Source organism: Callorhinchus milii, unplaced genomic scaffold (assembly GCF_018977255.1).
Source record: "Callorhinchus milii isolate IMCB2004 unplaced genomic scaffold, IMCB_Cmil_1.0 Scaffold12, whole genome shotgun sequence".
In the NCBI taxonomy this organism is placed as follows: Eukaryota; Metazoa; Chordata; class Chondrichthyes; order Chimaeriformes; family Callorhinchidae; genus Callorhinchus; species Callorhinchus milii.
In genome coordinates, this window is record NW_024704753.1 from 14,904,494 (window position 1) to 14,932,203 (window position 27,710).

At 41.5% G+C, this 27,710-nt stretch overlaps 1 protein-coding gene across 1 annotated transcript in view; it reads right to left on the reverse strand.

Annotated features, from left to right (window-relative positions):
* The window catches only part of LOC103176662 (MICOS complex subunit mic25a), a 125,692-nt gene that overhangs the window by 32,286 nt on the left and 65,696 nt on the right, over positions 1-27,710 (reverse strand). The window contains exons 6-7 of the mRNA XM_042339702.1: positions 19,866-19,930; positions 2,342-2,477 (exon numbers count right to left, since the gene is read on the reverse strand). Coding sequence (XP_042195636.1) covers positions 2,342-2,477; positions 19,866-19,930 — 201 coding nt within the window. The remainder of the gene's footprint in view (positions 1-2,341; positions 2,478-19,865; positions 19,931-27,710) is intronic.

The following is a 27,710-nucleotide window of genomic DNA, read 5'->3' on the forward strand; positions in this document are numbered from 1 at the left end:
TTTACTATCCGCACAGGAACTCAACAGTCAATAAGACAAACCCACCATTCCCAAACAGTACAGCACATACATTTTTAGGAATAATTGGGAGATGGAAACCCACAAAATACACAGTCAATTCACTTAACAGTATGTTCTGTGAAATGCTTCGAGACGTGATAAGACATGATAAGGCGCTATATCAAATGCAAGGATTATTTATTATTGTAACCCATTGAGAGATGGCCATAGTCTCAGATCTAATTTGCAGGTTAAGCCATTTACAGTGTAACAAAAAAGTCATGATACCATTCCAATGTCTAATAAGTCTTAAAGAAATGCTGATTTTTTTAGCTAATAAGGTAGCTTCACAACTTTTTGGTCACCTTGTGGAAGGTGAAAAGGTGAATGATGATTTCCTGCCTAGGGGAGAAGGCTGAGAGATGGCAGGTGGGTGGAAGAGGAATGTAGCAACAATAAAGTCTAAATCTTGAGAGCGAAATGGGAAAATAACAGCAATATTTAGCCGTATATATTGCAAGAATGAGACAGGAACCCTGTTATAACGTGTCCAATATTTTAGAACCCAAATTATAACCAAATGCAAGAAAATGGCTATGAACTTCACTTCCTACGTAGTAACGTAAAGGACATCCTCCCGACGTGAAAGGCACCATACAAATGTAATCATGTTGTTGTTGTAACGTCACTTCCTTCACAAAGTGACACCAGCAACAATTCCTGCATACAACGATGTAAGAAGTGACATCGGTGACACATTGGTGCAAAGCCCAAAGGGCATCACTGGTGACCTGACAACCTAGAAATCAGCTATTGTTAGCATGGGAAGCCGGCTTGTCAGTGCCAGAAGTTGGGTGTATGTACACTGGACACCCACAGTGGACCCATGCTATGTAAGCAAATCTACACTCAACTGGGGGGTGGGGGATGGGAGTTGTTGTAACACGATTGCCCTGTAAGCATCACCAAAGAGTGAACAAAATGCAGCTATGAACAATCATAAAAGAAATTAAATACTTTTAGTGTAATTTACTAAAGCTGCTGAGCAATTCAAAAAATACAGTGGAATAAATGGAAAACCAAAAAAATGCAAACCTCCTTCAAAAGGCTTTAAAAATAAATCTAGTTTTATTCATTCTTGCAATCCCTCATTGTTCAACTTCAGAGCTGCTGATGTCGAGTAAAAAGAATCAAGCGCCTACTGAGAACGAATTCACATACCTTAATTAAAACTATCTATAAACTATAATCTAATGTGGCAATGTTGAATTCAAGAGGCTTCTATTTAACAAGCTTTCAGCACAGTTCCCGCTTTAGCGTTCTAGCTTGGCTGGTGCTAAACCGATAATACAAAACACCATTTATGGTTCATTGTTGCCCCCCCCATAGAACCCTCATGAAAAAATGTCAGTAACACCCAGCAATAAATAGGGTGCTCAAAGCTCACATTCAAATGTCAGATATAGCCCATAATTTAAAAAAAAACACTGGGCATGTACACCGTAACACAAAGACACACTAGGTTCCTGGTCACTGATCATTCGAGTATTCCACATTCCAATGCCCTCCTTGCTGGTCTCCCCAACTCCACTATCCACAAACTCGAACAAATTCAAAACACTGCTGTCTGTATACTCACCCGCTCTAATCTCCGTACGACCATCACATTAGTCCTCGCCAGGCTCCACTGGCTCCCTATCGCAGAACAGATTGACTTCAAGTTCCTCACACCGGTCTACAAATCCCTTCACGCCCTGGCACTTCCCGATCATTCCAACCTGCTTACTCCCCACAACATCACCTACCGCCTCCTCTCCGCTGGCTCGGGATTCCTCCTTGTCCCTCATCCCCTCAGCTCCATCATTGATGGCTGTTTCAGCCACTACCCCCCAAAACTTTCGAACTCTCTCCCGCCGCCTTGCCCCTCCTTCCCTTTTTCCAGATCACATTTGAAGACCTTGATCTTCAACCATGCTTAGGTCCCTCCGGCTCAACGTCAAGCTCTGTCTCTGTTAAGCGCTCCAAAATGCTATCCCGGTGAAGAGTGCTAAATAAATGTAGGTTATTGTTTGGAGGCATTGACAAATTATTGACTTACCCAGGAAAAGAGAACCTTTGCAACTTAAGTGCAATGTTAATGAGGCTTTCTTCAATCCATACCTTTTTCAAATAGTACTTGCATTTGATCTCATTGATATTTGCTGTAGAATAGTATTGCTTGTCATGCACGTGTCACTGAGCACATTACAGTAAATTCGGTGAAGCGCTTTGAGACATCCTCCCGGCGTGAAAGGCGCGACAACAAATTCAAGGAGCATTTCGTATTTTATTAATGTTTTACCTTTTGTGCCGTGTTGATGCACTGACGATACTCTTTGGCTAAGAAAGAGCAGTTTAAAGTCAGCTGTGGATTTTGTTGATAACACCGAAGAATCTGGGACTGAAGATTTCTGCAGATGGGTTCACAGTTTCTCTTCCTGGAAGAATAAAGAAATACATTTGTTTATGTGTAGTTTTAAAACAAAATTGAACATATTTCCGACATGCATTAAGAAAGTCTTCACTGAAAAGATTTGTTCTGATTCATAATGATATTGAATCCACAGGCAGTACAGGGCGGATCACAAAGGAGCTCTGACATGCTGTGCCACAGAATGATAAGTCACAGGCCCGCATATATGATTCAATGCATAACAAGCTCAGAATCCAACCGGATTAGGCGCTTCCCCCGCGGAGAGAGGAGGGGAAAGAATCAGAGGATGCCCCTTGCCTCCCTCAACTCCAAGCAGCTTGTTAAAGCACAAGCAGATACACAGTAATTCACTCTCCTCTTTGCCTCTGGTGTTACAGTGTGGAGTGGGAGATTTTTTTTAAAAAAAGGAACATTTGTAAAACAACATTAAAAAACACAAGACCTCTGGATCTGCCATCTATTATATGAGGAGTATATAATTACACACACCACTTTAAAATCTCTCATTTCCACTGACAGTCTTGTGAGTGAAAACACCAGCCAATGCATAACCAAATGTGTTTGGTTTGATCTCTTGTTTGTCTGAAAGTAGCTAATCTGTTGGTGCAGCAATTGAGATGCTTTAACGGTCCATGTTGTACCACAAATAGCAACACCACCATAGGGGATAAACCCGGGCTCATGAAATAAAATCCATTTAATGGAAAGCTAACAGTTGAATCTTAATAAAGGCATTACTTGCAGAGAAATATTATTTTTCCGTCAACATTTTCAGAAAATACTGCATGCCTAAAATGAGCCAAATTGCAAATCTTTGTAACACAGTCAATTGAGTACCATTCTGAGGGAGCCCTGTCCTGCCAGACCAATGAGACCTTAAACCAAGGCTCTACATAATTGTCATTACACTTCATAGTAACTCACTATGGAAAGCACAGCGACTTTTGACGTGCGACATGTGATTTTGACTTAAGGTGTTATTTCATGCGTTCGGTTTGTATCTTTACTGGAATTTTGACTAATTTGCTAGTTCTATGATGGAATTCTAACTGTAAAACATTTCCCACTTTTTATATCTGAAAATTATTCTGTGGTGTTGCAACCCAAGGAGACCTGAAGGGTATTAAGCTTGGTAGATGAATTCAGCTGGCATCAGCTATCACCTCAATCAGCGAACATCTTCACTGACAAAAAGCTTTTAGATTCTGGATGTCAATTCAAGAGTTGTTCATTATTTCACAGCCCTGATCGGTCCTGGCAAGGAAACAGAGACCCACTTCCCAGTCAAATAAATAAGATGACTCATTTTTGATGATCTTATTTTGGGTCAACCAGAACATAAGAATTATATTCACCACATTTGTTCAAGAAAATAAGTATCAACTAAAGAACCTGGTACTATATCAAAATGTAAAGATTATTATTATAATAAGTATGGGGCCAGATGAAAAATCAATTCTAATGCCAACAACCTTTTTGGAGTGCAAAGTTCACCCTACTCCATTCAAAACCAAATTTTATTATGGCAAATGGTCCTCTTGTTTAACATTGTGAATCCTATAAAAACTCTTTGACATTATCACTTCTGACATCAAATGAGACATTATTGCCATTGTGTGTATGTTGTTACACAAGAACCTCAATGAACTAAAACTCATATGAACTTGGTGGGATTTTTTTCTTCCTGATTTTCTCCTTCGATTTTTCCCTCTTTTGCTGAAGGTGCTGACTGGGTTTTGGTCCTCACCAAAGCACCTATTGTTCATGTGCCAGCCACCGAGCCCAATCTTGCCCTCTACCTTTGTCTCCTCACAGCAGTCTTCAACAGGAGCCCTTGGCTCACAATCAAGAACAGAAATTGTTATCTAACCCAGACTCAACCGTAGCAACACTAATCCCTTCAGCATAATTCAACTCTAACCAGGATTCGATCTGTGCAGTTTAGTCCTGCAACTTCAAATAGAACATCGGGTGGGCTCTTGTTTATTATTTTTTTTAAAGAAGCCTTGGTTATAATTAGGCTCACAACAGAGCCAATTCTACAGGGACATATCATACACCTTCTTCAGAGAAAGCTTTGTTTAGCAGGAATGGAGAATTCTTGACTGACAAAGCCATGACCTTTCATTCTCAGGTCGGGGAGCCCAAAGCTCCCTGTTGTGTATTCTATTTGTGTACCATGTGCGAGGATGATTTAGTCGCAACTTTAAAAAAAAATCAAAACAATATTTTATTCATTACCAAGCTGGGAGAACCGTACTTACAGTAAGAAACAAATTCATCTGGAGATTAAATTGTGTTACCAAAATATTTTCTTATTTCCCCTCAACTGACTAATCGCTGCCCTGTATAACAAGTGACATATTACAAAAATGAACAATTACAAATGCACAAAAATAACTTCAGAAAGATTTAGAGTAGATCGATTTAGCAGGGAGCTAGCATGGCATACAGTCCAGTCCGAATGGCCTCCTTCTGTGCTCAGACTGTTGTTACTCTATAAATCATGGATAGGTATATCAGAGGCCCCTCTGAGAAGTGCGCGTGGTCATTCACTTTCTTGTTTTTAATTAATGGATCTGGTGGATGTTTTCAGAGGTGACATATCTTTGGCTGCATAACATTCATAATATTTCAAAGCAAATCTTTATATCATTTCAACATACAAGTGTTATTATCTTAAAATGTCCTTGAATCACCACATGAATGGCATTTACACTTTAATCTTAGTCGAAACAATAAATGCATTCAGAGACGCAACATATTTGGGATTCTGCACAACCTATCACTTCACTTATTTGGAGGAGTTGAAAGCTTAAATTAAGCACCTTGCAAATTCATAATGCCTAATGCGACAACAAAATGTTGGCATTGCATTAAAACCTACATGCAAAGCTGATGCAGCATAATACACTGTGGGTGTACAGCATGATGATTCCATTAATAAAGCAATACAAACGCTGATATTTTATATTGAAAAAATCTACAAAGACATCTGCACAAAGAGGCTAGTTCAATTCTTATATCCATGCAACAAACTTCTCTGTGGAAAAGTCCATCAGTTAAAGCAGTCTCACATTGTCATGTTCAATATGGTCTCTAATGAAGGACCACTCTCCATGAGGCAATCAATACCTACGATATGAACAAGATTATGAAAATCAAATGAAACAGACAAAACTAAAGAACATCATTTTTATTCAAAGTTCTTGAAAGGTTTTTGATTTGTACAATTTCTACAATTTTTTTCCCTGCTGGATGAAGAAATTAATCTTTTGACTCTTCCCTGAAGGTAACTTGTCCAACCATTGGGGATGGGGGGGGATGGAATGGTTGTGTAGAACACCAAATTATACTTGCATAGCGCCTTTCACATCGAGAGGACGTCCAATGCACTCTCAACCAATGTTTAAACACGAGTACTTATGGGGGGGGGGGGGGGGGGCAATGGACAGTGATTTGTAGCAGGAACCCATTCTGATATGTTTCCCCTCCTTGTCCCAGGAGCACGAAGAATAACTGTAGTCCCCAACACCAAACCTGGTTGAGATCAGTCAATGCAATGCAGTTGAAGATTCAACCCCCATCCAGTCTGCATGGCTTAGTGCTGCACTGCCTTAACCCACTGGGTTTTCAGCCACTGCACTCAAATCACTTTTAAAAATGGACACTGGTTTAACCAAACACTGAATGGACAACAAACAACAAAGCTTTCACTGAGCGACACAAAATAAAAATGTAATCCCCCAAGGAACTGCAGTTCTCTGAAAGCAATAACATGGTTTCAAATGTGGTGGTACAGTGCAGTGTTCATTTTAACCTCAGTGCTTCAATTCTACAAACCATTTACAGACAGAACATCAAATGATCATTTTTCAAAAAAATATTTTACTGACGGACAAAAGACACCATTTATAAAGATACTATTTACTTATAGCTCATTTCCTGGGGTAGTCTCTGTTATTCACAAAGATGTTTATTCCTGTTAACACCGTGCTTCGATATCAGATTTTAATTTTTACAACCCTCCAAAAAGCTCCGAAATCTAATTATTCTGAAAAATGAATGCAGTAGCCAAATTTTCTTTCTCCACAGATAAGAAACTCTGTTTTAATTTAAAATAAACTCTCCATTCATCAGAGAGAGGGTAGATAGCAGGAGCTTAATAACAGAAGCACAAGCAGAAAATTACATTCCATGGCTGTTCTGCGTTTGAGGAAAATTGAAGTCGAAGACTTTAATAAAAATATTAGGGCTAAGTTTATTAACTAATTTCAGCGTGGGTTTATATCAGTTACATGCCTCTCAGAACCTGATGTGTGCAGCAACAGTACAAGGTGACCTTGCACTTCTGGCAGGTATTGGGTATGTTTATTTTACATGATGTGAACGGGATGCCTCTGTCCTCTTCATTTACTGCTTTTGATGAATGTTTCTTTTCTACTGCCAGAACAGTTCATAGCTGGCAGCCCTGAACACACTGCTCAACACGGCACTGCAGTGCTCCACAGGAGATGGTTCACTGGGTAAAGAGACAGAAACTTCCTTCTAGAAGGTTGCACGGGCTGAATTTAAACAGAAAAGGAATATGGCTTTTCACTGCACATGCGCACTTACGTGCTTGCCTATTTGCTGAAGAATCCAGTGCCTTTTCCAAGGCAGCATTTTAAAAAAATTAAACATACCAAAAAAAAGCATACAGACATACACACACACATACAGGATCATACTCAAAATCAGATCTTACCCCTTCAGAGGCTGTTGTGGATTTCCAGCATTTTCTATTTTTCTTTTTATCTAAACACTGAACTTAATTCATATCAGTACTTTCACTATCTGCCATTACCCTCTTAGTCAGCGAATCTAGTTGTGCTCTGCTACTAAGACAGATAGAATTCAAATCTTGTTCTGAGAAGGAGTCCTATTTTTAAACTTCAAATTAATGCAATACGACAACAAACACTGAGAGATATATTCATACCTCTGGGGCTTCACACAGTCTATTGAACTTAAAGAGACTTACACTCTCTGAACAGAATATTAGACTGGACTAATTCAGACATTCTGAGAAATGTATTTAATTGGAGGTTTTACTCAGAAGGCAAATAAAAACTTTAAAATTGAAACTTCTGCTGTCTTTAACACCAAGAGACGTGGGGAATTAGGTCACTAACTTTGAAGACAGAAAGCTCTGGGTTTGAACTCCAGTAGATCCATCCAGCTTTCGATTGAAATCCAAGGAAACACACTTGGCAAAGCAAGGCAAAATCTGCAGTAATCCAAGGATCCATAGATCATTTATCTGTCTAATGAGGAAACTGGTTGATATAGATTGTGGTAGACACAACCCATACATAATAAATTACGTTAAACCTACCAATCTTTGTGCTGATGAATTGCATGGCTACCATTATATCTAATATTAAGACTACCCCTGTAAGCTATGAAGCTGTACTTCAAAAGCAATTCTTACTACCGCCTGTTTTAAAGTCTTAAGTATCTAATTCTCCATTCAGTTGCTATTCTCTGCCATTGTTGGATGTATGGGCCTTGATGTAGTTTGGAAACTGAAGCATTCTTCAGTTCCAAGGCAGATGAATACAGCAATTAGTTCCCAACTCATCTTCAATCTGAAGCTTTTGTTCTTCAATTCAACAAATATCTTTAGACTGCAGTTTTAACACCTGCTCGTTCACTTTCAGATGCAAGGTTAGCGGTGTCGCTTCTAAGACAATTTGGCTGATTAATGATTAGATGTGGATTTAACTCAGGTGACTGTCAGATGTTGGCTGAGGTCCTGAAGGGACCAGAAACAGAATAGGTAAAAGAGCAAAATGAAGTTGGTTAAATGAGCATTAGAAGTCAGATGAGGGATGATACTCTACCAATCTAATCCATTAGACTGTATGTGTCCTAGACTGATGTAAGAGGTTAGCACTTGATGTGTTTTTCGTGGATATGAATAGTCAGACTTCTTTCTGAAGAAAGAAGAGACCACTTAGGTCTCTTTCTCCCCCTTCCCCATTACATTGCAGTGCTCCAGAATAGGGTCAAATGACCTTTTGCCTTCAACCAAATGTTTATGATAAAAAGTTTAGAAGCTAAGGGGACATACTGTATCCGGAATTTGTCAGGAAACTTCACAATAGCTTTAGTCCTGGAACCTGGAAACAGGAGGAAAAGGGAGGAGAGGCAGATTCATGTCAAGTCAGCATGTCCAAGTTGAAGCAGGAGCTGCACTGCAGCTGAGCTTACCTGGCCGCTACTGCTTGAAACGGCTCCAATTCCCATCGCCTAACCTGTTGCACTATCCACATACAGGCTGACGTGTATGCATAGTGTAATATTCTCTGAGGTTCTGCTCTCTGTCCTGAGTGACAGGTCGCTCACTCCAGAGACAGTCTGTAAGGATGGCGTCTAGTTTGAAGGTTGGACTGAGAAGCTATTTAATACGAGGTCCTCTCTTTCTCATCCCTTCCCCCTGCATGAACAGAGGTGAGGGTGGATTCACTGGACAATGGCTAAACACTACAGAGTAAACAATTAAATATTTGCACTGCTTGGTGAATCGGCAACTAGTGTGCTCAAGAATATTACCCATCTAAAGGGGGAGGTTAGAAGATATACTTTACAAGTTATTAGGTTGCCAAGCTTGTACCTGCATGTGAGTGGCTCTTGAAGCTAAATCAAATGCATCATTTAATAGCTGGAGGGAATGGTATAAATATTTAAAGAATAAAGAAAAAATGGTAAGGGTGAAGAAAAAGAATGGAACTGATAGAACCAGTGAGCACAAGGGCAGAATGAGTTCTCAAGTGCCGCAAATTTCTACAGTTCTATGCATGAGTGCTGCCTCACTTTCTTTCACTTGCACGTTCCCCCCCTCTTAAATAAATTTGCTGTGTGGAGTATTGTGGGATCAAGACTGCTTGTGATATGCGATTGGGGCAGAACATGAGACCCTAACAAGCTGAACGACCCAGTCAATGAAATATCTCAATTTTCACACATACAAAAAATCTTACAATTAATTAATAATATAGACCTTTGCTACCTGGAGCTTTTCCCTGTACAATTCCATTTATTCTCATCTCTGCTTGGTTGTCACATTTCTGCAGTGGCAGGTAAAGAACTCACAAGAGAAAACTGTGTTCTGACTTCTTGATTGCCTCAGCAACAAACTACTAACAACTGCTGGGCTTTTAGTTTTAATACTTAAAAAATGCACATAAAACAAAATGGTACAGTCTCCTGGGCACATTGTGCTACACAGTATTGTTAGATTTCTTTTTGAAAGCAAACTGACCTTCGCTTGCTGTGAGAATTACAAATGAAAGTCTTATGGATTTGACCCAAAGAAAGCTCCATTCAACTGGACTGAACAAAGAAAGGTCACATGAATGTCCATGTTCCCAGATGTGTCAATTATTTCGGATTCTTAATTGCCTCGCGACTCTTGTTCTCCATTTTCCAGGTATTTAAGGTCTTCAAAATTCTAGCCTGTGTACATTAAACTGGCAAGAGAGTTCAGTAATATTCAGGAATTCATACATTCATAAATGTATTTGATCACAGAATATAGTAATTGTACACCTCGGCAAGTAGGAACTGCAAATTGAAAGATAAAAATTACAAAGAGGAATAGGTGGTCAGATGGTACAGCCTGATACACAGTGACTAAAAGGACACTATTAGCCATTGAATAGGGATTAACTGAGCAAGACTCAGAAAAATCTGTAACTGTGCTCAGGTTTTAAACAGCTTGCTACTGGTATTGGCAAAAGACCAACAATTGGGACTAGGTCTTGGAGAGTTTCTCCTGATTACTTAAGCCTTTCGTAAATTCGCAATCCTCTTAGACTCAGCCATTATCTAAATCCACATTGATCAGGTGGTTGTGTTGGATTCACTCGTCATCATCTTTGTGAAAACATGTTAATTTTTAAATGGAACTCAAAAGGAGGAGAGGAAATCATTGAACAAAGTTTGTCAAACTAGAAACAAAGTTCTGAACATATTCATTGTCATTGTTTAATGAGCTGGTTAAAACTGAAGTAGTGTCATTACTCATTCTACTCTCCCCACTTTTATATTATTTTCAGCCTCTCTGCTCCCACACTCTGGAACTCCATTCCACTGTCCCTCTGCTTCCTCCCTCGCCTCCTTCAAGGCCGGTCTCAAGACCCTCCTCTTCGATCGTGCCTTCAGTCGCTCTCCCACCTCTCTGCCTTCCCTCATCCCTACCCCACCCCTCCCCCATAATCTGGTCCTGACCCCGGATTGCCCAGCGCCTTCAGTCATCCTTCCCGACATGAAAGGCGCTCTATAAATGTAATTTTGTTGTTGTTGAGCCTGGAGTTAAAATATTATTGCATAATTGTATGGAATTTCTAAGTTAACTATAATTTCTGAAGCCACCACTTCTCCTTGACCACTTTAAAAGTCCTTAAAGAGGAGAGACTGATCCAATGAACCAGAAAAAGTCTAAATTAGCCAATGTCCAGTCGTACTTTGTCATTTTAGTTTCAAGTCAAATTTAAGTCATTTAAGTTTTGGGAAGAATGGCTCCTGTAAGTCAAGTTGCCCGACCTGCTCACCCTGAGAAGTGACACGAGAAGACAAATGGATGGAATTTGGCTGATTCGTATTCAACAACAGACACAAGCCATCCAAGCATGGAATGGAGGCATTTATTGGAACACTGAAACACTGATCAACAGAAGCTGCTCTATGTAAATCGAAAATGATGAAGCAAATAATGCATAAACAAGTATAAACAAGTTATGGGTTTGAATGTGTACTTTCCATTTGATCCTTTTTTTTATTCGCGCACGATTTATTCTACTGGAGGATCTATTATCCAAAAACTCAAGCTCAAATGTTCTGCAGTTTTATTAAAACATCAATCTCTACAGGTTTTATGATTTTGATTTTCAGAAAGCCTGGTCTGTTGGATTTACTATCTCAAGTTTAGAACGAGGCACCCATTCTTCTTCTTTGGTGCTGATGACCAAGAAATTGGGAACAAGATACCGAAACAAAACTAATGAAGTATTTACTTCAAGGCTGTTTGTGGGACCTTACTGGAATATCATAATGCATTGGTTTTCAAAAAATGGTCAGTACACTTAACAGTAATTTAGGAATTACAAATGACCGTTCTCCACCCATTTGATTCACTTTTTTTGTTTCCCTCAGGGTCAGCCGGATAGAGAGTAACATGACATAAAACAGTCAACGTTCCACAATCTGACTGACTATCAGGGAGATAGGACACCAGCAGCAAACGGAAACATCAAATTGTGAGATCAACATTAAAATGAGATTGACAGTAGAGACTAAAGTAATTGTTCCATTGCTTAGATTGAATTATTCATTTCTGGTTACCTGTCATTCCTATTCATCTGCACTCAGTGGTTACTGGTTTCCAAACAATTAAAAACAAAATGCTGAATGAATTTAGATTCCAAGAAAGAGGAATCAAGATAAAAAACACAACTAATTAGGTATTTACTTCAATGCTGTCTGTGGAACCTTACAGGCATCTTTTACTGCATTGGTTTATTAAAAACAGTCACTACACTTAACAACAATAATAACTTGTAAATTATGAGGCACTTCGACAAGGCTATAAAAGTACAAATGTGTGCAATGCACAAGAAGTGACGTTAGCAGTGATCTCACAAACCCACGAGGGCTGACTGCCGGCCAAACTAGCATATTATATCAAAGGCAACCAACTGAAAGGATGGATAAATAAGTCAGTGAGATGATGGTAGCACCTTACATACAAGAATGGAAATCTAAGTCTATCCGAATTCCTTCAGAAGAAAGATGTTTCTTAAGATTCTCCAAAACATAATAATTATCAGTTATTGCTTTGATTATTTACAAGAACTCAACGTCTTTAAAGCTGAGACTCATAATACTGCCTGAGGCATTAGATCTCCCAACTCCCCTTCACCTGCAGCCCTTGGTAAATCTGCTGTTCTATACGTTCCGAGTTTGCTTGTTGAGGAATAGTGCCAGAGCTAGGTTTCTGCGCTGTTCCCTCTCCTTTTCTGCTGTCCAGTGAAATAAAACAATGAAATGCTACTTGGAAGGATGCTTATCTCAGTATTCATCAAACTCAATTTAACATAGCACTTTAATGGAAGTGCTCCAACAAAATGATGATACCTAGAACTTCTATAGATCTATGGGTCTTGTATTCCCCTTGCCTCATCCAAAGAAGTGTCTGGCAGGAACTTGGCAACAGCCAATGGCAGAATGATTGATATCAGATCAATAGGAGACAAACAGTGACCACAGATCCACGTTGCATTTTATTGAGGTGTAGTGTATTGTGACATTTCTGAGAGCAGCATTTGAGCAAGGACTTTTTGCAAGATTCCTGCCAGGGGAGGGAGGAGGGAGGAGATGCATCAGCAACACTGCTTTAAAAGAGCATCAAAAAAGATGATGACTCAGAACAACTCAACCCAGTTCTGTTTAGTTCATTCTGTCATAAGGTTTAATACAGCTAGCAATTTTTTTTATAAACAAAATGCAGATGCTGGAAATCTGAAACCAAAACACAAATCGCTGGGACTACTCAGCAGGTAGGGCAGCATCTATGGAGTAAGGAAAGTGAGTCAATGTTTCTGGTCCATGACCCTTCGTCAGAACTGGGACATGTTGGGAGGGAGAGGCTTTTAAGGACTAACAGAGAGGGTGTGAGGACAGAGGATGATGCGTTAAAGAGGTGTTAATGATGAAAGACAATGGGGAGGATTGCAACAAAGCAGGGGAATAGAGATGTTATTATTAATGGGATCAAAGGCAACCAACTGAAAGGATGGTTAAATAAAAACATACCCAACATGCCCCAGTTCTGGCGAAGGGTTGTGGACCCGAAACGTTTCCTTTCCTTTCCCCATAGATGCTGCCTGACCTGCTGAGCGTTCCCAGCGACTTCTGTTTTTGCTAGCAATTTTTTTTATGATGAATTTCCATATTGTGATACGAACTTATAAACTCATTTATAAAATTCAAGAACACAGAACCACCTGATCTTCTGAATGCCTACTCTAAACATAACCATTCAACAATATTCAGAAACTAGCCAACATCTGAGCAAAAGCCTTGTGGGAATTTTTTTATCCCTTAAGCAAGAGCATTATTGGAACTCTAAATTAAATGGCATTTCACTTGACAGCAAAGGATTTCTTGTTGTCTTTGCTTTATCCTGCCAATGTCAAGCCTATCTGACCATCTGACCAGTCTGTGTAAACTAAAATTGTGCTTTTTTCATTTGAATGTTTGCTGTTCTTTATTGTTCTGCTACTTCATTGTAATAAAAAAGAAGCTCACAGTAACTTTGTTGCAATGCGCAGAGGACCTCAACATCTACTGCGGGATTGGCGTACATTATGGCACATTTGAGGCTGATTGTGCTGCACTGCTTTTGGTGAAAAGCAACACTTAAGGTAATTACCACTCCACCCGCTTCTTTAACACAACGTTAATTGAATAGCACCATTTGACTTAGAGACCAATTAAGACAATTATTACGAGGTTAATCTCATTTGAATCAGGCAGACTGGAATCGTTTTGTTTTTTCGTACGCATTAGCTTTTTGATGCCACATTTAGCTGATAGACAATTTCAAGCCTAAAGCGGCTGATGCCTGGAATTAAGTCTCATTTACTTTATGGAGTGGAATTCTTGTCAGCAACAGCAACATGGGTACAACTGAGCTTATACGAATATGCATGTGAGGAGCAATTTCTAAGGTGTAACTCTGGGCTTCTTTTCTGATGAATGTGGGGCAATGGGACAAAGGACAAATGATCAGACCCACAAAAGAGGGAGGGAAAAAGGAGAGTTGATGTTTCAGCCTTTTTTATGTGTAAAAAGATATAGAGAATTCTTCCAGGAATTGATTAACCTTCCCTCGGAATCTGCAGGTTGTCACGTTGTGGTCTGCATTCAGGTACCAGCTGTGAGTGGAAATGCCTTGCTGCTAATTATACAAATTATAAAGTCAGTTGTCATAAATCATGGACACAATGACGGGAGAGGGGGAAGGGAAGAAGGAGTAACTGGCAAAATTCGAGCATCAAGAGATTGGGAACTCAAATGTGTGCCTCGGGAGGACGAACTGAACCAGCAAAAGGACAAGGATGTTTTCCGCTCACATTTACAAGTAGCTTGTCCTGCGTACTGGTGAAAGAAAGAATGTTTTGTGAGAGCAATCACTGTAGCAGTTGTTCCAGACAAGCATTCTCCCCCCTCTCCCCTCTATTAGTTCATTCCCTAGAAAAACAATATTGGCAAAGGAACGAAAGATGCACACAGGATTTTTTTGTGGGTCATAAATTTTATATAGTTTAGAAAGAGGAGACAGTTGGAAAACATATCCTGAATTAAATGTACATTTTATTTAGAATATAGCTCCCCTGCTATGATTTGTACACATCTATTTGCCCCATTACTTTCCCCTTACAGAATTTATATGATGTCCTATTTTTAAGATATCAGGGAGGGCTGCTCTCAAGCTGCTGGGTACAGGAGCAACCAAGCGCATTTTCTCTTCTACAATTCCTCACTTCTCCATCTGGAGACAAACCTCACCTCAAGTTCAGTCACTACCCGTAAAAGCACAGCCATGTCCAGGAACTTGGCAGAGGGAGGAAGAAGACCTCAATCCTCCACTCCATGGTGCAGCCCAAGAGAGAACTGTGTCCTCAAGGAGCCTTCTTTCAGCAAATGAACAACGATAATGCCCTGAACTGTATCACTGCGACTAAATAGAATCCTTATGGTATTATTGTTGTTCTCTGTCTTTTTATTTTCTTTTTAAAGCCATTTAACGTAAAATGGATACATTCTGGTGACCTATAACAGGAGCTTGCAATGTTGTAGAATTATTGACTGCTCCCATTCTGTATCTGTGAAAAAGGCTGTGGGCTCCTGTTGCAATGGAGGTTCTCGATGTTCACGGCTTCTCTTTTCACTGAATGTACACCTGCCCTGAAATAAATTTCTCATATAATCTTCAGAGTTCACAACCTAGTCAGAATTGCACAAATAGCTACCTTTTCTCTTGATGAGCTCTGGTGCTGCCCCGTGATGTACACCTAACCATTCAGAGGGAGAAGTGCTGGCTCGCTGCGATGATATGAAGCGAGTTTCTTTCAGACAACAATCCCCCAAATAAAATTAGTCATTCACTCCATAGCTATTTGTGGGATAGTGCTGTACTCAAATTGACTGCCATGTTCACCCGTAAAACAGTCACTCTACCGTACAACAGCAACAAGATTGCATTTATAGAACACCTTTCACATCGGGAGGACGTCCCAAGGCGCTGGACAGTTGGGTCAGGACCCAAGCAGGGGGGAAATGGTCACGGTGGGGTGAGGAGAGGGAAAGGAGGGAGCGAGGAGCGGGTAGAGAGTCGAGAGGGGAGCTGAAGGCACGGTTGAAGAGAAAGGTCTTGAGACCGGCCTTGAAGGAGGAAAGGGAGGAAGCGGCGAAGGCACTGGGGGATAGAGTTCCAGAGCCTCAGGGCTGAGAGGCTGAAGGCCCGACCACCGATGGTAGGGCGGTTAGGGCGGGGGATGTGGAGCAGATCGGAGCCAGAGGAACGGAGGGTATGGACAGGTAAGTAGGGGGATAGTAATTCGGAGAGGTAGGAGGGAGCGAGGCCGTGAATGGCCTTGTAGGTGAGGATGAGGATCTTGAATTCGATCCTCTGGGGGATGGGGAGCCAGTGGAGGCGAGCGAGGGTGGGAGTGATGTGGTCTCGAAGCCTGGTGCGGGACAGTACACGAGTTGCAGAGTTCTGAATGACCTGCAGTGTGGAGGGAGGTGCCGGGAAGGCCGACGAGGAGAGAATTCCCATAGTCCAGCCTTGTGTTGATAAAGGTGTGGACCAGAGTTTCAGCAGCGTGAGGGGTGAGGTAGTGCCATAGTCTGGAGATGTTCCGGAGGTGGTGGAAGGCGGTGCCAGTTGTGGCGCAGATGTGGGGAAGAAAGGACAGCTCAGGGTCGAACAGAACCCTGAGGTTCCTGATGGCTTTGAGAGGTGGAGAGTGCAGCCTTGGATGCTGATGCTGTCAGCGCCTGAGGTGCGGAGGCGCTGACGTGAGCCAATCAGGAGGGCCTCAGTTTTGCGCACGTTGAGCTGAAGAAAGTTGTCTCTCGTCCAGGACTCGATGTCGGACAGGCAGCTGTCAGGACATCGGTGGTCGTGGAGTTGAGGGTAGAAGAGGAAAGGTAGAGTTGGGTGGAAGTTAACCCCATGTCTGCGGATGATGTCACCGAGGGGGAGCATATAGAGGGTGAAGAGGAGGGGACCGAGGACAGAGCCCTGAGGGACACCACATGAGACAGTGCGGGCGCTGGAGGAAAAGCCGTTTGTGGAAACAAAATGAAGACGGTGGGAGAGGTACGACCTAAACCACTCAAGGACAGGGCCTTGAAGGTTGAGGTGGGAGGACAAGCGGTGGAGGAGGATAGAGTGGTCGACCGTATCGAATGCGGCCGATAGGTCGAGGAGGACGAGGAGGCAAAGGGAGCCCTGGTCGCAGATGGTCAAGATGTCATTCGTGACCTTGACCGGGGCGGTTTCCGTGCTATGAGCAGCACGGAAACTCAACTGGAGGGGTTCAAATAGTGAATGGGTGGAGAGGAATGAGCGCAGCTGGGAGGCGACAACTCTTTCGAGAACATTGGACACGAAGGGGAGGTTGGAGATGGGCCGGTAGCTTGATAGCTGTGACGCATCAAGGGAGGGTTTTTTCAGTATGGGAGTGATGGTGGCACTTTTGAGGGCAATGGGAACAGAGCCAGAGGAGAGGGACAGGTTAATGGTGTCTGTGAGAAGTGGGGCAAGGAGGTGGAGATGGGAGATAAGGAGTGGGGATGGGGTCCAGGGAGCAGGTGGTGGGTTTCAAGGACAGGATGACGTTGGTGACAGGGTGGGGAAACGGGTTCGAAGGTGTGTAGGGGAGGATGGGTAGGAGTCGGAGTGTGGGAGGGAGGGAGTGGGGGGTGGGTGGAAGTTGGAGGGGCAGTGACCGCGGAGCGGATTCCCTTGATTTTGGATTCAAGGAAATCCAGCATCTCCTCGCAGTGAAGGTTGGAGGAGATGACCTGCGCGGGGTGACGGGGGGGCGGAGGAGTCGGGATGTGGTGGAGAACAGAAGCCTGGGGTTGTTCTTCGCCTCCAGGATTATCCTGGAGTAGAAGGAAGAGGCTAGAGTGGAGCGGTAGATTTTGAGGAGGTCCAGCCAGATTTGTCGGTGGACCGTTAGGCCAGATTTGAGGCAGGTGCGTCCAGCGGTCCGCACCTGGCACTTCAGTGAGCGGAGATGGGTGGTGAACCAGGTGGAAGAGCGAGAGTAAGAGACAGTACGGGAGGTGATGGGGGCAAGAGTGTCAAGTGTGGAGGAGAGGATGTTGTGGAGGAGGGTGAGAGCAGAAGAGGGGTCAGTGAGGGATGAAGGCCAGAGGGAGAGGAGTTCAGAGGACTCCAAGGCAGCGGTTAGGGATTGTGGGGGTAACTTCTTCCAGGGGACGTAGAAGATGGTGGTGGTCTGGTGGAGGTGGGGAGTGGAGGTGGTGAAGGAGATGAAATGGTGATTGGAGACGGCTTTATCGGTAATGGTGACATCCGAGACACTGAGGCTCCGGGTGATCGTCAAATCGAGTGGGTGGCCGTGAATGTGAGTGGCGGAGTTGATGTGGAGGGAGAGGTTGAGCGAGGAGAGGAGGGAGGAGAAGACCGAGGAGGTGGAGCATTCTGTGAAGTGCTTTGGGACATCTTCCTGATGTGAAAGGAGCTTTACAAGATACAAGGATTATTATTGACAGTAATACTGGAGAATACTCTTAACCAATGGGGTGTCAAACTCATCTGGCCGCAAGTTAACACTGTTCACTTGGTCGTCCACACCATAAACAAAAGTTATACATAATACTGTACCTGCAAATGTCTATTGTGATTGTGTGTATAGTTGCTCAGACATACCAATTTGTACAAAGCATTATCTCCATTGCACAAATCCTAGTCATCAAAACAAGAATGCAAGCTAATACTAAGTCTCAACAATAATACTATTGGATAATATAATTTTAATACGATTTTGCTTTTTTTTATACTAAATGCTGGAACAATATACAGTCAATTTACTTTACAGTATAATCTGTGAAGTGCTTTCAGACGTCTCTAAGACATGATAATGCACTATATCAAATGCAAGGATTATCATTATTATATAATGCTAGTTGTGCGTCATTAGAACTGAGTGTTCCACTCTCCTCCCACCCACCCCCACCTACCACAAAAGGAGGATTGCAATAATCAATAAACTTATAAATGGTAACGTTGAGAATTTTCTTTTCCATTGGTTTCTCTTTTATCCTCAGCAGTGTCCCACAGACAGTCGTGGATTGAGTGACCAAATTATTGTTATTTTTTTTAAAAAGGGATTATTACCCCCGCAAAGCGATCTACCAATCTATATCAATATATATTGTGTATGTGAGTAAATGCATTCTATGCACCAACTGATTGGCTATTTTTACTAACTCTGTGAACTATCATTGGCTTAATGGGATTGCATGAGTTTTGAATCTTATATTATATTAAGAAGGAAAATGCTTAGGAAAATTAGGAGGGAGGAGGTTGCCTTATAACTGAGATCTTCAGTTGTAATTGGTCATTCATCTGACTGTTTTGTAACATTGCAGTAGCATTTGTTGTGCAAGTCACTAAATATTAATGTTAAAGTAACTCACGCGAAGTACTTTGATTCATTTTTAAATAAGGCACAATATTAAATGCAATAACATTAAAAGCTCCTTTCACGTAAAATATCTCAAAACGTTTCTGTTTGAGGCTTAAGTTTAAGAATTATACTTATAAAAACACACGGGAAGTTTTACTGAATATACACAAACCCTCCCAGTTTTACTGAATACACACATCTGAATTTGATGTCAAACCGTCCTCATCACCTTTCATTTTAAAGCAAATTAATAGTTAGAAAACGTTTGCGATGTTGTGCTTTGACACAGCAATATGCTATCACACTAACATCTATCTGCTGAAGGTGACCCTTAGCTTTGAAGTGTTTGAGCACTTCAGCTGCAGATGAGAACTCAAACACTCCTGCCTCATGCAGGAAGAGATTCAGACTCCTTAACCGAGTACCTCAATGCAAACCATGCTTTCCCTCCAAACAATTGTGTTGTTGAAGATCGTGGCCTGAACTATCCTATCCTTGTGGACTATGTTCACTAAAGGCAGGAAATGTAAATCCAGAATTCTCTTGTTACAATCCAGCACTTAATTTACAAGCTGCAAAACTACAAATAAATAATCTCATTTGTGGGTACTTACGTTATATGGGCTTTCATTGCCGCCTCATTGAATTGCGCTGAGGTAAGCTTGAAGTGATCTGCTTTCTGCAAGAAAATGAATGCACCAGTTATTGTATTTGTTTCATTCAGCGCAAGCGCTGTATCCAGCTTCATTCAGGAATGCAATGCTACTCAATATTTCACTGATATTTTACTCTCAAGACATCAGCTATGAAAGCATTAACATGTTGAAGTTGCCCAGGGCATAAATTAAATCAAAAAGATCACAGACATGATAGGAGAACAATATTATTTTACACTATAATCAGTTTATCAAATTGATAACAGAATTCGCAATCTAGCTACAGGAGGCACTTTTTTAACCTTTTATTCAAGAAAGGAGGTCAAGTGCATTAAGGGAAAGTATATTTGATCAGCTTTTAAATTGTGTATTTTCGTAGATTCCTCCAAAAGTGATCATTGTTAATACTTGGAAATGAAACATATCTTATTTTGGGAACCTCGTGCTAGCATTGAGTTCCTTCCTTCCCCTCACCCTGACCATTTCCCCCCTCCTCGCTCCCTCCCTCCCCTCACCCTGACCATTTCCCCCCTGCTCGGCTCCTGACCCAACTGTACAGCGCCTTGGGACGTCCTCCCGACGTGAAAGGCGCTCTATAAATGGAATCTTGTTGTTGTTGTTGTTCTAGGTCAGGTATAACATGACTAAAAGCAGTGCAATGCTCCTCAACCACACCCCAAAGTTAGAACATTCCATATCAGTATGATATTTTCCACCTCATTTGTCTTGTGCCTCTTCAATGAGATTGACAATTTTACACTTGAAATAGGATAACTATGTGCGGGGAACCGGATTGAGACTGCCATCCAATCCATTTGGGACGCATTGAAACCCAGTTTTTAGAGCTGAAAGGCCAACTTGGCTTGATTTTTAGAATTTGTGACCACAGAAGGTTCCTAATACAGTCAAAAGTATATGATGTGACTGCCCTGAGGAATATTTGAGCCCACTGTTGACAGTTTCAACTGAAACCACATTATGATCTATTGCTACTGCTTGTTAAAAGCATCCAAGTGAACACAAAGCATCAAATATAATGGGTTATTGGCTATTGTGTCACTGTAATAAGATCGTACACACATTTTGGCAGAGTTTGGAAGCAATTGGCAATGAGAGGAGTCATGAATTGTACCGAAACCATGATACCAGAAAGTAAGAAAATATTTTTTCTCTTTACTATACATTTTAGTGAATGGTGCTACAGTTGCTCTTAAAGTAATCTGACTATCAATTAAGTCGCGACAAAGTGATCACACCGTAGTCACATGCAGATGACATCACAAAATACCTTGGTTTTATACAAAGCAAAACAATGAATATTTATTTTGTGCCTTCCACATAGGGATGATGTCTCAAAGCACTTAACTTTGCTGGCTGGGCACCGAACTGGGGCTGGGAGCTGAAGAAGAGGAGTAGAGAAATGAATGAAAGCAGGGTCAAAGAGCTACGTATGTCTTGAGATGGATTTTGAATGAGTTGAAGATGGGAGCGATTCAGAGGATCTCTGAGATGGAGTGCGGGAGCTGAATGGCTAAAATCCCGGCCCCCAATGGTAGGGCAGATAGGATGGGGAAAATGAAGCAGGCTGAGGTTCACTGAAGGAAAAGCCGGGTGGTAGGACTGAAGGAGTACAGAGAGTGGGGGCGCAACCATGGAAGAATTTTAAAGTGAGAATGAGGGTCTTGAATTTAATCTGTTGGAGGATGGGGAGCCAATGGAGCCGAGCAAGGATGAGGATGATTGGCTCGCGGAGCTTGGTGTGGGAGAGGACATGGCTGATGAATTCTGATTGCTTCCCATGTAGAGAAGAGTTAGGGCCTTTAGCAAGCAGGGTATTAGCGTAGTCCAACCTGGATATGATGAAAGTATGGATGAGAGAACAGCGTCCCTTATATGTTACACAAAAAGCAAAGTATAGATGCTTTCGAAAAATGATCAAACAAGAGGTTTTCCTAAACAGTGTGGACAGAAGGGAGTTTTAACTCAGGTAGCAAAAGAGAAAATCAATTGCACAATCACAAAATTCTCTGTAATAAATAACAGATGGTTTGGAGTATGTAATATGGAAGCAGCAAGCTCAAGGGGGTCAGATGTCATCCAAACTCAGATTGTATTACAGCCTTGGACATATGGCAGGCCATCTTTTACAATACACAATATGACGGTTGTCTCTTTTTTCTATTTCCTAGGTTCTTTTATTCAAGAGTTTAGTTGTTGAACTTCCTATCTTCCATTACGATCACCAAATTTTTCAGGTGGTCCTGCAGCTGTAAAATGATGAAACCCTATGTCTTAGGAGGCAAAGACTGTTAAGATACTTGTTATACTTATGTTTATAGTAGGATCAGATGCTAAACGTTTTTCTCATCTTCCTTATCTACCCACCCGAGCTTTCTTTCCTCACTGCTGGAGTCAATGACACAGATTTGTTTGTGTGCGTACCAGCAGTCCTCCAAAATAATAATAATAATAATCCTTGAATTTGATATAGCACTTTTCACGTCTTCTAGACGAGTCAAAGCGCTTCACAGAATAGACTGTAAAGTGAATTGACCGTATATTTGTAGGCGAAACGTGGCAGCCAATTGCGCACAGCAGTGTCCCACAAACAGTCGTGGATTGAAAATGACCAATTTATTATTGTTTTGTTTTGGAGGGATTCTTATTAGGTGTGTGGAGTAAGGAAACCTGCCCAAGGTTTCGCCCTGCCTGGAATCTCACCTCAAACTAGGTTTTCTTCATCCATGCCTATCGGTAGTTATTCAACAGTAAAGGAACATTACAAGCACACTTAATTTTGTCCTTATCCATCCGCACATATAATACAGGCCCGGGTGTTACTGGATAATGATCAAGAGCAAAACCTCTAATTCGGGGAGATTCATATTAATTCTAATATCCGTCAAGTCGTGTTTTTGTAAAAAGATAGTAAACAAAATACATCTAGAAACCTGTGGATAAATCCCTACAAATGCTTGCAATATACCTTGTAACACACACAGTAATGTGACATATGGATTAAGGCCACCATTGTTGCACTTTCAAGGTTAGTTTTGATAGCCAGGAACTCCCCCCCCCCCCTCTTCCTTTACTCTGTCATTAGTTTCGGTGGAGAACTGAAAGGGATTAGTTAGGGGAATGGGAAGGAGGGGCAGGGACCAAGGCTCAGTTGATACAATCATAATGTTTGCTACCAAAATTAGTGACCTTGTTCAGAAAGCCATCACAAATAGATTCAATAAGTGAAAAATCTAGACATGGAATTGTTTTTTAAATACATTTTTCAGAAGAATACTTGAGAACATCCATTTGTCTAGTCTTAATTACAATGTTCTCCGTACTGTACCAGAGAGGAATTTACAGTGTTCACTAAAAAGTCTCTGTACTTGGACAAAGGCATTCCCTCTGCAGACAAAAACAAAATTGTTGGTGTTTTGAAATTCTGTGATTATCAATCACATTTTTTTAATGATTATCCCACCATCAATAAATCATAATGTGATCCTTAGTGAATAGCATAGAGCTCTCAAGCTTTTTAGCAGCTTTTGTCTACCAATGATAAAGTGCCCATCTTCTAAACTAGGGTAAGCACTTCATCACCCAAGGAAGAAGCCTCTAGAGTTTTATAAGCTTGTGTATACTTAAAAAAATGTGGTCCAAGCAGCATTATTTAAGTTATCTTTTGAAACTTCTGGAAATAGATTACTGCTTGTAAATACAAGATTGTGGAAGCTTGATTCAAATTATCATCAAACGTAGATAGATGTCAAGGTAAATTGTCAAGTAGGTAATACACTCTGGAAATTGTCAAGCAGGTAATACACTGTGAAGCCGCTCTGTGACGGTTTTAATTACTGTTGAAAAAGCAATTTGTGCTTTAATTTAAAGGTGGCAATGTTTGGAGTCTGGGGCAAAAGGGGCGAGGAGATATATAGGCAACTATGATCATGAGTAATGAAAAATGTAGTCACAGTTACACTATCATTGCTGTGCTGGGTGCATAATTAGAGTACAAAGGAATCCTACATTCACCGACAAATACACAGTCACTATACTTTACAGTAAATTCTGTGATGCCCTTTGAGATGTTTTGCCAATAAAGGCTCATATTAAGCTCTATGTAATGCAAATTACTGTACAATGAACTTTAGAATTAAAATTTCTCCCCTGCGAAAGCTCCTCAATGAGATCCAATTTACCTCAACATGATCTTAGATCAGATCTGACAGCTCCTACTATCTTGAAGTGAGATTCACCATTAACGGTATGGTTGTCCTCTACTGCTTTGCTCAAGTGGCCATTCTTCATGTGTGAGTTTAGACTGTAGGTTCTGCATTGAGTGGATCAACCAAACCTGATCCTGTCCTCGCATAATGTTCACACATTTATTGCAGCAATGGTTACTGCATACGAATGAAGATCAAAATCTAGAATTTATATCTACCTAGCCCAGGACACTGTGGTCAACTGTACTGTGCTATTGCAGCATGAAATGCAAACTTACGCAACCAGCAGTTTCTTCTTCAAATATCATGGGATCGTTAATGTCTTCCTGAAGACAGAACATTTGATCCAGACCAGAGCCAAGCTTTCAACCAACTGAACCAAGCTGACATAAGGTTAAAATGCTATCCACATTTCCACAGTGCGCTCACAGTACAGAGACTGCCTTAGTCAAAGTCCGAAATTACATTCTGCATATCTAAGATTAGGGCGCTCTCTGTCTCCACATTCTTCTCGATCTTTCTGCCACCTTGGACACTGTTGACCACTCTATTCTCCTCCACTGCCTCTCCTTTCAGCTCCACCTTCATTGTTCCCTCCTTCCCTGGGAGGTCCTCTCAACAATAACAAAATTACATTTGTATAGCACTTTCATGTCGGGAGGAATTATCAAGGCGCTGGACAGTCAAGTGTTTCGGACCCGAGTTGGGGGTCGGGATTGGGGAGAGGAGGAAGGCAGCACGGTTGAAGAGGAGGGTCTTGAGATGGGTCTTGAAGGAGGCAAGGGAGGGGGGAGGAGGAGGGATGGAGTTCCAGAGAGTGGGGGCAGAGTGGCAGAAGGCCCGCCTGCCAATGGTGGAGCAGGCGAGGCAAGGGACATGAAGCAAGCAAGGAAGAGGATAGTTAAGGGTCAAATAAGATGCCAAGGTTCCGGAGTGGCTTAGTAAGGTGGAGTATGCATCTATGGATGAGGTGTGGAAGCGCTGATGGGAGCCAATCAGGGGGGTCTCACTCCTGCACCAAGCTCAATGAGTTTATCACTCCCATCCTCGCCTGGCTCCACTCGCTCCCCATCCCCCAGAGGATCGAATTGAAGATCCTCGCACTCATTTTTAAAGCCCTCCAGTCTTGCCCATCCCTACCTCTGCGAACTGCGCTCCCTCCACTCGGCGGTCAAAACCCTATTCCTTATCCACTACCCTGCCCACCATTGGAGGTCAAGCCTTCAGCCTTTATGCCCCATCCTCTGGAACTCCATCCCAGCGTCTCTTCGCCTCACCCCCTCCCTTACCTCCACTAAGGCCTCCACTAAGTGTCAAGACCTTCTTCTTTGACCATGCCATTGGTCATCATCCACCCCATCCCCTTGCCCTCCACCCCTCTTGATTCCAACCCCCAGCTCGGGTGCAAACCCTTGAGTTTCCAGGATGTCCTCCCAAAGTTAGAGGGTTAGGGTTGGTGATATTGTTTTGTGAAATGTGCAACATTATGATATGTGGCTGTGATTGCATGACAGGACTAAAAGAAGAGATATTTTTAATTAAGGTCTGATACTCAAGTGTCAACACCTCCACTTTTGCCTCACCATTGATGCAGAAAGTTTTGTAGCAAATGCACAACAGCTGGATGAGGAGGGATAGGAGGCTCATGAATTACTAGCTATGGGAGATGAAGTGCCTTTGTTGTATTCGGTACAAGAGGAGATTGAATTATTTTATACCACTTTTGAATTATTTAAACATTATAAACCAACATATTATTGTGAAGTGTAGTGACTGTATTTGATAAGCAATATTATTATTTCTCTACACATGAGCATAACTGCTTTCTTTTTGTGAGGAAGGGTTAATGGTAGTGGACACTCTTTGGTAAGCTGATCGATTAACATCTGCTTGCTATTCACAGTACACCATCATTTCTCAGGTTTACTAAGGATAGGACGGGCAGATATAAGATAATATGGCCAGGCATCGCCAGTGAGTTGGCACGTGATGAATGCGATCCTGCCAGCATGGAAAGTCAAGATCGGAATAGACGGAGATACATAACTGGACTACATGACAGTAATTACAGGGGACATAAAGCAAGCACTCAAGACTCATGAACATGCACAATAGTATCAGTTCTAAAGTGGTGCTGCCCAGAACATGGAGGATTCACATATCTTGGCACCCACACAAGTCTGTATTGACATCTAGATCAAACAAAAAGAGCAGTCTCCCATTGGAATCTCTTTTTTTGCTATCATATTTGCATGTTATTGCAGTAACCTAGCAACAGGCATTGCTGTGACTAAATTTACCCTCGTGATTGATTAGGAAAATTCAAAATTAAACTCAAAGTTCAAGTAGTTTACTCAGAGAATAATACTGTACTGTACACCATTGGGGGGTGGGGGGGGGAGGGGGGTGAGGAGAGAGGCAAGGGGGAAATGTGCTACAGTATCTCCAATCATAAAAGCTATAATTCAATATTAAACATTTAAAAACAGGAAAAAGTGTCGTTATTAATTTTAATCCTCTGTTCATAGCTTTCTAAATGTACAATAAAATGTAATACGCAGATACCTGCATTTAAGTAAAATGCATTTACGGTGCAACCCAAAGGAGTTTGAATTATATTTTATACCTTTTTTTGAATTATGCTATTGTGTGCTGTCATACAGCTCCACCAATTTCCCTCTTGTACCTTGCCCAAGTGGTTAATGTATGTGACACTTAGACTCGGAATCAAGGCTCTGTCTAATTCAAAGCAATAAGTTTACCAATCGAGTCAACGAGGGAGCTATAGCTATAGAGACATGTGACTTGAGGTTTACAAATACAGTATTTATACAGCAGTCTCAAAAGGTACTTTTTTAAATTCAGCTACATCCAAAACATGAATATAAATCTGTATTTAGCCCTTGCTAAAGGTTACCCCTTGCTGTCATGTTACCGGTTTCCTTTCAAATTTATTCATTTTATTTCTTCTTCCATTTACAAGCTGCTTGCTATCATGTATCTCCTCCAGCTGGAAGGAACCAGGGCTCCCACTTCCCCACACCCCTAATCAATCTCACTCTATAATTGGGCACCAGGAGACACAATCTGAACTGGAGATGGTGGCTGTTCTGCTCTCCTCTCCCCCACCCCTCTCTTTCACCTCATTCATTTCAGTGAAGTGCTCCATCTAGTGTTCCCTTCCTTGTTCAAAAAACTTTCGACAGCACTTTTACGCAAAAATGCAAAGGGGAGGATGAACTCTCCATTCTCAATATTAATATATTCTTTCTTTAAGCAGATTGTATTCAAAATGTCAATCTTAATGTCGTTTAATTGGGGGAAGAGCATTATTATTCAGAAGTCCCTTCCACCCCAGAGCTGTGCTGCCAAGGGCACTTCATGGAGATAGTTTCAGTCGCAATCAATTTGGACGCCCTGACTTATAAATGCAGTTGAGCTCAAACTCCAAATATTTCCTGAAGAGCACTTGGCCTGTCCAGAGAACTTTCAAGAGGCATTTAAAAATTATTTTGAAGAATCTTGCACGCGAACGGCTCTTTAATATTAATAAAAATGTGCAACTAACCCCTATCGT